We start from the raw sequence: 14393 nt of genomic DNA, 5'->3' as shown, positions 1-14393 counted from the left end.
TCTAATAGCATCATTTGGAAAATTAATGCGGTATCGTTCTGTTGCACCTGTGTGTGCTGCTGTCGTTAACCTTGAGCCTCTCGTACTGAATTAAAAATGAAGATGCCGTGAGCCAGGGGTGGATGGTAAATCTTGCGCTGGAACGCTGAATGTCAGAATTGGGTTCCCAGACTGCAGCGTCTCTGCAGTACGAGAGCCTTAAACAGGGTCACCAGAGGATTCGGCTATGCCCGAGATTCTCATGCCTAGTTGGGTTAGCAGGTTTCATTCTTCACCATGATTCCATATGTTATTTGGTGGAAGGGCGTCGAAGGATGTTTTGTGCACTTAAGTATGGCGTGTGTCTTGAGTGGAAAATGCGTTTTTGAATTCTGATCTCAAACAGACTAAAAATTTGATCTAAGAAGTGCTGACATGGGAAGTGGGAAACGGAGAAGGTTCAGATATTTGTCTGTAGCCAAAACTCTCTTCGACAAGGTATTAATTAGAGTGAAATCAATTGGTATTTTTAAGAAATCACGGTGAGGGCAGGACCCTGCCCATTTATGTCACAGAACTATGTCCAGTGGCATCTGCCATTGTGGTTTTGCCTTATCTGGACGCACAAATGCTCCCCTGAGGGTTTCCCACATCAAAGGCGTGCCCTTTCAATTTTCACGCCATCTGCATCCAAACGTATTATTTACTTAAAATCTAATCACACTATCATTATTTATCCAAAATGGCATACACTTGTTTCTTTCCTTACATGATTTCCTTTGAAAATAAAACATGATATCATTTCCGTATGTGGAAACTGGGATCACTTGTCATTAATTGAACTGAATTGTCAAAGAAAAATAGTGAAATCCAAATAAATGTCCTTAAATTCTTTCCAACTCGGCCTTCTTGCCAAGACTGTAAGGTCTCTCTCATTGTTAAAAAAGAAGGAAATGTGTGTCCTGAGATGGTCAAGAACCTCTAGTACCAAGCAGGTACTCTCTCCTAGGCGTAATCAGAGGACTGACAGAGAATTGAGAAGGTGACAGACAATGTTCTTTCTATGTGACTGAGTGCTTTTTAATGCCATAACTCTCTTTCCTAACATCATCTGTACAGCTCTCGTGGCTCACGTCCCTAGGTGGAGAATAGGGAAGTAGAGCTATAAAATGGCCCAGGACAGATGCCTCCGGTTGCCTTTAGTAGTTTTTATTTCAGGTGCTTTCAGTTTTCTTAAAAGTATTAAAGTGGCTGCAACAGAAGAGGAAGGAATGAGGATGTGAAATTGGATGGGTCGCTTTGTCTTGACTGAGGCTGAAACCTCCACGCAGGGATTTATTGATGTAGCAGGGTATACCCATGGTGGGTCTCCAACAGCTGTCCAGAGAATCTAGATTGTGCCCAGACAGAAGCTATCTTTGTTACTTCTGCAAATGTGGACAGGAAGCAAAATAATAATACTTGGGAATATTAATGCAGTGTGTTTCCTTCATACCTTTGAAAGGTAATTCGAATGACTCACATCATCTAGAAAGGCAGTGTACTCGGAACTCCGTCAAATGTGCAAGGCTAAGTGCAATTTCAAATGTTAATAGCTGATGACATTTCAATTGTGGTTGGTTTTAACAAGAAAACAGAGGGTTTTGCTGTTGAGCAGAACCTGGTGATTTATGTATTTGTAAGTGAATGGGAAGGGCTTGAGTATTTGCTATTATTTATTTAAATTGTTTTAAATTGGGAATTGGCGTGGTTAGAGCTGTGTGAGAATAGAAGTCCTTGTAGTTAGGAGGCCCTTTCAGTGGTCAAGGTGAGGAGAAGGAACCTAAAGAGCAGAGGATAAGGAACGGTAGTTGTCACAGCATTGAGTGAGGTGCTTTACTATGTTCTGCAGAAGGAATCCTCAGGCCGTGGTGCATAGGCTATGATGAAATGATTTTGAGAACCTTGACTGCTTCCTTCAAGTACTACAGAGAAGGGTTAGATTATTAGAATGTCTTTATCTATCCCAGTTAACACACTACAATCAAAAGAGGACTGTATTGCACCAAGATAGGCTACACCGCAATCATTTGACAGGTCTCCCATCCTGCTACATTCTGATGTTCCTGATAGTTCATAATTTGCCAAGAAGACTTCATACGTTGATGTTTCTTTATATACATCCTAAAGCTAACACTTCTAAGCTTTATCTACATGTAAAAATACATGTATTTCTGTGACCAGTTAGCAAGACATGCATGATTAACATGTGTTAGGTATTGTGTTTGATCCAATAAATGAATCCTCCTGCAAAAAAAAAAAATACATGTATCTGATATGGCAATCTTTTGGTTTTAGATGAGGACAGAAAAATAATGTTGGAAACATGCCCTTAATAAAGCATGAGAGAAAGAGAGTTGGAGGAAGGGAGGCAGAGAAGGGGAGGGAGGCGAAGACATAGAGAAAGAAGAAAGAGGGAGGAGGGAGAGGAGAGAATAAAGGGAAGAAGGGAAGGAAATTGAAGCCTCATTGCAAATCATCTCATTGCTACGTTCTTGACAGCCTTAGGACACCACCCTTAGAGAAGGAAATTCAGCAAATGTGGTCAAAGAGGTAAGAAAGTTCCCAGCAAGCCTCACAGACTTTGGGACCTGATACTGACAATCAAGAAACAGCAAGGCTGTAAGAAGTCATTTGCTTGCTAGCTAGCTGGGTAGTTAGTTAGTTAGTTAGTTAGTTAGGGTAAGGAAGGGGTATGGCCAGGCCGGTGCTTGGGGAGGGTGTCGCTTGGACCTATGAGGGTCTCAGTGTTCAGGTGGGAGGGTGGAACCAAAACACTGCAGTAAGAGAGCAGTGTAGGTCAAAACATTACAGGTTATTCTAGAAATAAGCCAAACTTGGAAAGCTTTGATAAATGGGAAATTATGTCAAGGAAAACTATCCTCCAAGATTTGAAAAGGCTTATAATAATCAAAATCTTTTTCATAGGAAAACCTTTCTGAGTAAGACGGGTGGAAAGGAGTTGGTCATAATTGTCCAGTAAAGTCCAGGGATTCATTGATCAAGGACCGACTCAGTTTGAGTTCCCTTTGAGAAGAGTAGATGAAAAGGAAATGGAGGAAAAATCCATCTCTCTGCATTCCCTGGTAGCACACTGAACCCCGAGCAGTCAGAGGATGCACTGCATATTGAAGGCTGTAAATGCAAGTGGAATTCAGGGATGGGAGGACAATTCTCAGAAGATAAATAAAACCAATGTGCATTTTGACTTTTCAGCTTTGTCCTTGGTAGTTTGGTGTGGGTGGGGAGAAAGGCGTATACATTTTGTTGGCTCCATATGTCATTTCTTCTTTTGAGTTTCTTGGTACCCAATGATGAACGTATATTCAAACCTTGTCGACGCTTTGACAAAAGTTAAAAATAAGTGGCCCTTGAGGGTCTTAAATATCTTGCGCAAAAGTCTAGTTTCAAAGGTGACTTTCTTGGCCATAAATACGCTCAGCTGAGCCTGCTCCATGCCCCCTGGTGGCGTTACTACATACGCTTCCGGTGCAAAGGGCAGTTGTCTTCTAGGGATATAAAAAATGAACTGTCAATTTGCTTTAGGTGCACGGAGGACCTTAGAACACCTAACAGCAGATCTGAATGGTTACTGATATCTTAAATTGTATTGTCTGCCTCTAGAAAATAATGGAAACCACAAGACTTGGAACTGCATTTTCCTATCCACTGCCAGGATGACCTCTCAAATAAAATTTGACATGGGAAAACTTCCACATTAGGAGTTAAGGAATAGGGATGAGAGGACTTGAATTTATGAAGGAGACAAGATTGATCCTGCTTCTTTCTATCCTTGATCGCTGTAATCTTTAATTTTACTAAGGGGAATTAAAACACTTCATGTGCCGAAGGGAAATCCAAGAAATGAAACACCGGTGTCCCTCTTACAGATGTTAGCATTGTTTGAGGGTTTGACAAGAGAAAATGATTTGGGCTTTCATGATCTCTGTAAGTTTATCTCAGTTTTAGAATTCTGACTGTGCATCTCAAAGAAGTTCAATAGGTAGACAGTATCAGGCTAAAGCTTACTTATCTGGATTTGCCAAATCCCCTGCTCTATTCTTTGAGAACAAAAAAAAAAAGTGTTTCTTTACCTTTTAAATGTACACTGAATTCCTTCAAAAGGAACCTAATACTCAGTATGAACAGAACACTCTTTTCTTAAAAATCTATGCCTGGATAAATGGTCTAATGGATTCAAATATGATTTAGTAAAATCAGATCTGCAAAAAAATAGTTGGAATCCTTACTCCCTTTTGTTTCTTCTAAAACAATAAAAATCAAAGGCAAATGTTTCCATAGCAGATCTAGTTGGTAAGAATTCTTTATACCAGAATGTTAAAAAAAAAATAGAGTATATTGAATCCAACATTTTTTAAAACACCTGAGTTTAAAAATATTTTCAAAGGTATTAATGCTTCTATCTGAAAATATAATTACAAAACTTATTTAAGGTAAATAAATTTTGACCTACAATATTACATTTTATATTTTTCAATCTATTGGTAAAATGAAACCACTGGGTGTATTCAATTAACAGGTAAAATTTTTTCCTTGTATTCCATAGTAACCCTTATTTTCTATTCTGTAGTCCTCTCCCCTTCTCAGCTTTTAGGAGTTTTACTTTCTATATTGGGTAAAAGGGGTTAATATTTGCCAAATGTCCACTACAGCCAGACATTTTGAGTCATTATTTGACCTTCTCCAGTAACCCCCAAGTTCAGTATTCTCATCCAAGCTATAGATGAGGTAGCCGAGGCTGAGAGAGGCTGGGTAATTTGTTCAGTATTTCTCAGCTGTGTGGAGCTGGCACAGCAGAAAGCTGAATATATAAGGACGATTCATTTCACCATCATGGTAGACTGAGACCGAGAGCAAAAATCCTTCCTTTGACGGACAGTTTTACCTCTTGGTCACGTATATTATTTGAATCCTGTACGGCTTATAATAAAGGTTATAGTCTTGATCTACAACATGAGCTCTGCCCCTCAGGCTTGCTGGTATGTAAGCAAATACTCAATGACTGGAGGCATTAATAGGAGAGAGGAGTTAGAGCACACACGCAGAGGGTTAGAGAACACGGTGTTGCAACTTTAGCTTCCTTTATGTCTCGTCTTCCTGCTAATTGAATGAATGTTCAGAGCTGTCCACAAGGTACCATTTGTACCCTGCACAATCTCAGTTTTTTATTAACAGATGTGAAGATGATATTTGTTTTGCAGCTCACTTTGTCAACCATAAATGGGAAATTGATAATTTGATAACTTCTTTTATTGTGGCCTATTATCTTAGAGAATCAGTTACAAGAATGTTCAACATGGTATGTGGATTACCTATAATTTTTGATGCTTCCCCTTCTTCCTGTGCCCATTTCTGTAAATAATATGTTATCAAGCATACTTTATAGCCATATAAACTCTCAATGTATTGCATGACGTGTTACTTAAATGCTTTAATTTCACCATATCTTTTTTTTTTTTTTAAAAGATTTATTTATTTATTTAATTAATTTCCTCCCCTCCCCTGGTTGTCTGTTCTTGGTGTCTATTTGCTGCATCTTGTTTCTTTGTCTGCTTTTGTTTCTTTGTCCGCTTCTGTTGTCGTCAGCGGCACAGGAAGTGTGGGTGGCGCCATTCCTGGGCAGGCTGCACTTTCTTTTCACGCTGGGCGGCTTTCCTCACGGGCGCACTCCTTGCGCGTGGGGCTGCCCCACGCGGGGGACACCCTTGCGTGGCACGGCACTCCTTGCGCGCATCAGCACTGCGCATGGCCAGCTCCACACGGGTCAAGGAGGCCCGGGGTTTGAAACGCGGACCTCCCATATGGTAGACGGACGCCCTAACCACTGGGCCAAAGTCCGTTTCCCTCACCATATCTAAATGTCATGTTTTCCCAAACCTTTGACAATTAATGGAATGTCATTTTAGTCTGTACCCACCTCAGATCTGAAAATGGATTTCGAGTAACATTCACGATTTAATTTATTCTTATTTTCATAGAGGCATTTGTCTTTCAAAAAGAGAGTCAACAAACAATGCCTATTTCTACCTACAATCATTTTGTAATTACAAAGCATGGGTATTTTTTTTTTTTTGTTCTACATATAATTCAGGTATTAAAACTGCAATACTTTTTCATCTGTTTCAAGAATAATTCTTTAGTGAGGAAACAAATGCCCGCTCTTGGAACAGCTTCTAAATCAGTGTGCTTCACCCTTAGCACCATCGGCATTTGAGGCCAGATGCGTCTTAGTTGTGGTGGTGTGTATCCTCTGCATTGTAGGATTTTTATCAGCATCCCAGGCTTTGACCCACTACATCTCAGGAGCATCCCCTACTTAATTATGACAACAAAATCTGCCTCCAAATATCATCAGATATCCCCTGGAGACCAAAACTGCCTCTGGTCGAGATTGACAGCTCTAAAGTAATTACACCTGCAGTACATAATGTTTTCCGTTTTCATCCATCATTTAAGGTAATTTTATGCATTTAATCAAAACTCTTAGAAATATTGTTTTTACAAATGCCATCATACTGATGAGGGAATTTTAAGGAAAATGCGAAACGGTAGCCATGTTTCAGATTAAAGCACAGCACTTGTCAGTTCCTGCTTGAGTGTCTCGTGCTGTTAAATAAAAATATACCACGAACTGATCCCCATGTCCTGCCTTATCCAAGGAAGAGTTTTGCTGGTCCAATGCGGAAGAGTGTGACTTCTCTTTGTTTTCTCTCTTCTGTCCCCAGTGATCCTAACCAGCCAGTCCCCCAGGATACCAAGTTCATTCACACGAAACCCAACCGCTTCGAGGAAGTGGCCTGGTCCAAATACAACCCCAAAGACCAGCTGTATCTGCACATTGGCCTGAAGCCGAGGGTGAGGGACCACTACCGCGCGACCAAGGTGGCCTTCTGGTTGGAACTCGTGCCCCACCTGCACAACCTCAACGAGATATTTCAGTATGTGTCCACGACCACCAAGGTCCCTCCCCCAGACATGACGTCCTTCCCCTACGGCACCCGGCGGTCGCCCGCCAAGATCTGGCCGACCACCAAGCGCCCGGCCATCACGCCGGCCAACAACCCCAAGCACTCCAAGGACCCCCACAAAACGGGGCCCGAGGACACCACCGTGCTCATCGAGACCAAGCGGGACTACTCCACCGAGCTCAGCGTCACCATCGCCGTGGGCGCGTCCCTCCTCTTCCTCAACATCCTGGCCTTCGCCGCGCTCTACTACAAGAAGGACAAGCGGCGCCACGAGACGCACCGGCGCCCCAGCCCCCAGAGGAACACCACCAACGACATCGCCCACATCCAGAACGAAGAGATGATGTCGCTGCAGATGAAGCAGCTCGAGCACGACCGCGAGTGCGAGTCCCTGCAGGCCCACGACACCCTGCGGCTCACCTGCCCCCCGGACTACACGCTCACCCTGCGCCGGTCCCCGGACGACATCCCACTTATGACACCCAACACCATCACCATGATCCCGAACACACTGACAGGCATGCAGCCTTTGCACACCTTCAACACCTTTAGCGGAGGGCAGAACAGTACGAATTTACCCCACGGACACTCCACCACCAGGGTATAGCTCTGCCCTTTCCTTCCCCTCCCTCTGCTGCCCCCCAACTCACAAGCCACCAAGGAAGAGCCAAGGCACCTGTGCAGCCAAGGACTGCTCTCCACCACGCTCACCTAAGCGAGAGCGAGCAAGGACGGCGTCTGCGCCTCTCCCGTCCCTTCCCTCTGGAATCTTTCCCCCAGCGTTTCAAGAACAACTCCTGACCCTGAGAAATGTGAAAAAGTAGACATTGACAGTTCCAGTACTATTTTAAGACACCCCCCCCCCCCCATCACTCCAGAGGACGTTTCCTGGGACTCGGGCCTCGTCATTTTAAGGACCTGCATGGCTCCAGCCTAACTGGTCGCAGCTGACAATTCTGGAGCTCAGCCAGGGACGCTATCATTTTTTTAGAAAAAAAAAATTACAGTTAATAAATAAATAAAAGTTCTTTATGTGGCGTATGATGGATGGCTCTACTTAAAGGAAGAACCAGTCGGTGGGCTTTAACCCAGCATACGGATCTGCACTCCAGAGAGAAGGAAAAGTAGAATTTTATTATTAAAATAGGAGAACTGACTATGCAGTAAAAACACGTATAGTTCTGTGCAAAGAGATGTTTTGCCAGCCTGAACTATATTTAAGATACTTTGTAAAAAAAAAAAAAATATGTATATAGCTGTGAGTTTAAAAACACACATGGGGGGGGGACAACAAAAAAAGCTTTTATTGGTGTTTTCAGTTTGAAAGAGCTTTTAGCAAGGTTGTGCGTTCCATTGTACCCTGTCTGTATATAAATATATATACATTAGTCATATCACCTCTGTTTCCTCCCAGACAAAGGAGGCTTTTCTTAATTACTTGTGGTAAACAAAGACCTGGGTTTTCTAACTCACTTCATTTGTAGGAGAATGTAGCGTCATACAGAGGAAAAAGACTTATCTGTGTGGCCTGCCTCTTTTCCCCTTCTCGGGTTGCACAAGTGCATGTGACAGCATTCTTAGGAGACCGTTGTTTTTAGGAAACTTTTATTTTTGTGTGTGAGCCTTCGTGAAGATGCGACACAAAGCTGGGTCCCCTTAAAGTGGAATATATTTAAAGCTGGTTGGATTAGAGACGCGCACACACAGAGCAAACAGCAGGGGAAAAAAAATACAAGTCTGGTTCTGTAGTTGTGGTTCTTTGAATGCGTTTAGGAAGGGTTGCTTCCCACCCCGGGGCCCTGCCAAGAGGAAAGAAAGCTTGCCTTTGGTCTGGCTCAGCCCGGCCGCGTAAATCCAGCTCTGTATTCCCAGCAGCTGCGGAGGGCTTCGGCTGATGAAGAACCTGCCAGTTTTGCTAATCAGATTGAAGGAGGACATGTGTCTTTCCTTTCTGTCGCAGCAGCGAGGCCCTTATTTATCAGGAAGCAGGGTTTTCATTTAAATTTTCTATATCATTTATGGGGTAAAACATACGCTTGTCTGAAAATATTCCTTTTTTTGTGTGTGGATTTACGTAACAGTCACCGTTCAGTGCATGTTACGGAGAGACGAAAACACAAGGCATGACGTAAAATGCGCTTTGCGTGGGATTTCTGGAAAGTGTTGATCGCTTCCCTGTCGAGATAATAGATGAAAATGATTGTCCCATTTTGAATTGGCAGCCTGGGGGTCAGAGATTTGTCCCTCCAATAGCGTATCAGTTTCTCATTTTCCTTTTTAATTTTCCTTGAGGAATGTTTTGAGTGTTATAAGGGTGGAAGAAAAATAAAGCATTATTTCATTTTTCAACTATTACTGCATCACCAAGAAATAGTTACCAAAGATATTTGAAGATAAGGTCTCTAGGTTTCATTGTGGTATTCTAGAAACCCAGTCTTAAATTTCATTATTATGTGGCTACATACTCCTTCACCTGCCAGAGACCCCCAGTTTCTCTGTACCCTTTCAGTAACAACCTTTGAATACTGAATCCCTCAAATAAAACTGTAGAATTAAGTCAACGTCTTTGAAGATTCCCTCTAGAGGAAGAGAATTTGTAGAAATTCATAAAAATCACATAATAACGCCTATTGCCGATGTTGGTTTAAATTTGATAGTGAGTCTTTGCATATACATATGTGAAATAGTATGATCCCAACGTAGCCCAAGGTGAGATAACAGATTTCCCCCATAGCTAGCTGTGCCATGCATACAATTTTATCCCTGATGCATCATTTACTAAAGCCGTTATCAGGCCATTTCTGCAAGCTATGTATTACCCCATTTGGGCCACAGCAAATGAGCTCTCCATGAAAATACAAAGGAAGTGATGCTTGGCATTAAATTTGGTTCGGTATGTTTGTAATGTGAATTTCAGTATTTGTTCAGTATTTCCAATTGTCTTCTGCTAGCAATATGTACAGTAAGGCGTCGGGCTTGTGACATTTGGAAAAAGAGTTCCTGTTAAGTGAATAACTTTAGCTTTTACAGAGGATTATGATCAAAAGCAATTTAATACATCTTAAATGCTATCTTATTTCTACATGGAAAGAAGTTATAGAATCTTCATAGAGTTCTATGAGAATAAAATATACTTGATATCTATAAAAAGAGAAAAAAAGAGAAAAAAAAAGAAAAACAATAGAAAAAAATTACTTTCCTAGGCTTTTATTCTTGACCTTCAAAGGCACGCAGGGTTTAATGGTTTCTTGGGTTATTATTTTGCAATTTTGTTTTTAATTTTGCCTTAAGTAATGATAGAAGATATATATGGCTGGACACATATGTATAAACTTTTCAGCAGCATTTTTAATAATAAAATATCACAGTATTTTCTAATGCTTTGTGCAAATAATTACGCGTCCATTCTTTCTTTGTAGGCGGTCTTATTTTGTTGACTTTTTTCTTCTTTATGTGCCTTTTTGATTGTAAAAGCTCATTATACATCTGACATTGGCTATAAACAATGTCAACTTTCTGTCTAAAGCCTATTTTTACTACCTGGGAAATTCTCTTGGCCTGTCATCAGAGAATAAAGCCATGGATATTGACACTTACCCTCAGAAGATGCTTCCTGAAGTGGAGTGCTTTAACTCAGGACTTCTACTACCGCTCATTTCTAGGTGTTTCACATAATTATCCTTCTAACGCTTTAAAAGGAGAGCCTTAATGGAGTAACAAAGCGACAACAAGAAACGCTACTTAAACCCAGGAGGCCATACATGACAAGCAAATATTTCAGACATTGGTCTGAGCTCATTCTGTGAACATAAGGTGCACAGTAGATATTCTCCATATATTTGTTTAATGGAAATGCCTTTTGTAGAGATTGGAAGTACAAAAAGGGCCCAGGAGAACGTCGCTTTATTGCTTTCACCATTTAATGCAAACTTGGCAATTATGAATATCAAAGAATGTAACTCAAAGCACACCTTTTTAAAATTTTTTTTAAAGATACATAAATCACACAGAATGTTACATTAAAAATATAAGAGGTTCCCATATACCCCACTCCCACCACTCCTCCTACATTGACAACTTCTTTCATTAGTGTGGTACATTCATTGCATTTGATGAGTACATTTTGGAGCACTGCTACACAGCTGGATTATAGTTTACATTGTAGTTGACACTCTCTCAGTCCATTCTATATCAGGTTACACAGGATATATAAACAATGTCCCTGCAATATCATTCAGAATAACTCCAAATACTGAAAATGCCCCTGTATCACACCTCTTTCTCCTTCTCCCTGCCCTCAGCAACTCCTGTGCCCCCTTTCTCCACATCAATGATATACAATTTCCTCCATTGCTAGAGTCACAATAGTTCTATAGTAGAATATCAGTAAGTTCATTCTAATCCATATTTTATTCCTCCATCCTGCAGACCCTGAGATGATGATGTCCACGCCACGTCTAAATCGAGAAGGAGCAAAGCACACCTTTATTGTGCTGCTTCACTATTTCAAGTCCTGAGTTGGGGCCAGAGTTAAATTGAAAGAAAAATCATAGGTCATGGAACTCAGACAGAGAATTAAAAAATAAAAACAAGGTGCCGGTGTGGTAGCAGGTGAAACGATGATGATAGACGCTCAGTCACATTACCTTAACCAGGTCTGGGAGGAGTGGGAAGCTTTCTGTACAAAGCCCCCCTCTGAACTACCTCTTCCCAAATGAGTAGGCATCCATGCAGATGAAAAAAATGGTGATGGGATGAGGTAGAGTAGGACTCTCAAGCCACAGCTTTGAAGTGAGAAGACTTAGGAAGACTGAAACCACAGTTTGTTTGCTGTGGCTGAAATAGAAGGTGGTGTTGAGAAAAGTGTGGAGAACAAGGTGAAAGGTTGGCCAGATGATAAAGGGCTCAGATCTTGTGATGCGGTGTGTGGACCTTGTCCAGTGGCAATTGGGAGACAGTAAATGTTTTTTAAAAAAGTAGTGTGAGCCAATCTTTTATTTCTTGCAGTGCTTCTCAAATATTCATGTGCCTGTGATTTACCAGGGGATCTGGTTGAGAGATTCAGATTGGGTGGACTCGAGTCTGCATTTTTAACAAGCTCTCAGGGTTTGGAGATGTTGTTGCTCACATACTGAGTAGCAAAGATTCTGACTGTTAATTCCAGCAGGTGTGCTGGGGCTGCTTTGCATAGACAGGACACACGTCCAGAGAAACCAGTTAGGTAGGAAACTCGTGCCATGCATTTGAGAAGATACTGTCATCCTCTAAAGGGGTGGGGGTGGTATAGAAGGTGAAGGACGAAAGCAAAAAAAGAATCCTAAAATGGTTATGTGGGTTTATACTACCTCTTCTAGAACTAGTGAAAGTTGAGTTTATTAGCTTGGTGCAGCAAAGGAGAACATGCACAAGGAAAAGGGCATCACTTTGTGAGAGGTCCGATGGGTTGGTCATGGGTCTGCGCCTGCGCTGGGTGATCTGGGGAGGGCTGAATGGAGCAAGAGTTTATTCTGGCTTGGTTACTATCAGGGTATCAATAATTTTATCCAGGAGTTAAGGGGAAGAAAGCATGGCTAGTGTTGTCATTGGTGAAGAACCACTGTAAGAGAAGGGGAGTTAGACCATTTTTGAGGTTGCCCAAAGTCTTGATTTTTGTCTTATTGCACGATGGTCCTGGACAATCATCTGATGTTGCTAATTCCTGTAAAACCCACGCTTCCCACCCTCCTGAGCTCCAGTCTCTCAAAGCCTGTCTGCAGTGACATCACTGGACACACAACCCTTTAGAAAAGTAGATGAGTCCCATTTGGTTATTTTTGAACAGAATGTTCCATCACCTGATTTTCCCAGGTGCTATCGATTTCTGCATTTTAATTCTTCATGCAGCTCATAGCTAGTGAATTTGGTTCCTATCATTGATCTCTTCTTATGTATATAGATACTTTAATGCAGGTTACCATTATTGTATATGCAAAGAAATATATATATATTGAGAAAGAACCTTTTCCACCATACCTTTTCCATATAATTACTGTCAGGTTAATAACTTAGAAAACTTACAGAGAATTGGGTTTTTTTGGCTAGAGACAAGTGGCTGAGATTGCCTGCTCTTGCACTTGTGGACAAACAGGAGAAAAACCTAGCTGAAATTAACAGATGGACTCTATGTATAGGGAACTGTTTGGACCAGTTTCATTGTCTCGGAAAGGGACTGGCCAGAGAGCCAGTGGGGACCCAGACAAGTTGTCAAGATCTAAAACTGGGAGGAGCCCTGAAAGCAAATGCCTTCTAAGCCCAGCCTCCTAGGTAGCGAGCTCAGGAATTTGACTCATGTGTGTCCATTGACACAGGAAGCAAATTGGAGAGATGCCTTTCTGGAACTTCAAGAAACAGTCTTAAAAATGTTCCCATGAAAACTGGGAAATTAGACTGCCCAATTTCAAGTATCAGAAGCATCATCATGCTTGAAGTGCAAAATCTGTGAAATCCGTGTTTGTGGGCTCGTATATTAATTTCACCACCCTCCTTTGATTTTATAGATTACTTCTAAACACACTTTAGAAATAAAATATCAGGCTGCCTGTATTGTGGGTTTTAGGTATTATTTCTAGTACTTAAGGCGTAATTATGTTTTAAATTGTAACAATGAAATAGTAACTCTTCATGAGAATATGTATCACTTAAAGACAAAGTTCTCTAACAGTGTATGAGACTAAGTATCGAGTCAGCTATCTGAGAAGTAATCAAGTTTCATGTCCGAAAAGTTTCAAATGACAATTAAAATGTATTGCCAGGCATTGTTCTAAATAAGCCGAATGCATTAGTTCATTTGATCCTTACACCACTCGTAGTGCGTGCTTCTCTCATTTTACAGGTGATGAACTCCTCAAAGCTGCACCACCAGGAAATAAAGGAGCCAGGTTTGAACCCACACAGTGTTGAGGGAATATATCCTGAGAACGTAGCATCTGTTTTCTAATACATCTGCAGGAATATCCTGCCTCCTGTAGAAATGTTGAGAAATGTAGAGGAACAAAAGCATTTACCATAATTCCAACCCACCTTCAGAATATTACTAGTTTTACAATTCAAGGAATTTTTTCATGCATGCTCCAACATTCATAAACAGATCATTCAGAAATTTGGTAGAACCTGTTAAGATTTCAAAAGATATATAATTTCTTAGTTGGGCTTATTTTTTCACTTTACTTTCGTTTGCTTCTTTAAATATTGGAGTCTCTCTTATTCCAAAAAGAACATTTTAACAAAGCTTGCTATGCCTGCATCTCGCCTGATTGTGTGACTATGGCACATCAAACTTGGCATATGAAGGTTGCAATGCAGAAAGGAGAGAGAGATGCACAAAGGAGCATGGTAAATAGTAACTAA

General features: G+C 41.2%; 1 protein-coding gene across 4 annotated transcripts in view; it reads left to right on the top strand.

Moving 5' to 3' along the window:
- LOC101414134 (neuroligin-4, X-linked) overlaps positions 1-10385 on the top strand; it is a 354430-nt gene extending 344045 nt beyond the window's left edge. For all 4 annotated transcript variants that reach the window (XM_058292327.2, XM_058292325.2, XM_058292326.2 and 1 more), the window contains one exon: positions 6765-10385. In XM_058292327.2, the coding sequence (XP_058148310.2) occupies positions 6765-7614 (850 nt within the window). In that variant the 3' untranslated portion in view covers positions 7615-10385. The remainder of the gene's footprint in view (positions 1-6764) is intronic.
- The last annotated feature ends 4008 nt before the right edge of the window (positions 10386-14393 follow it).

Source organism: Dasypus novemcinctus, chromosome Y (genome assembly GCF_030445035.2).
Source record: "Dasypus novemcinctus isolate mDasNov1 chromosome Y, mDasNov1.1.hap2, whole genome shotgun sequence".
Lineage (NCBI taxonomy): Eukaryota > Metazoa > Chordata > Mammalia > Cingulata > Dasypodidae > Dasypus > Dasypus novemcinctus.
This window is presented reverse-complemented; position numbering and strand designations above follow the sequence as displayed.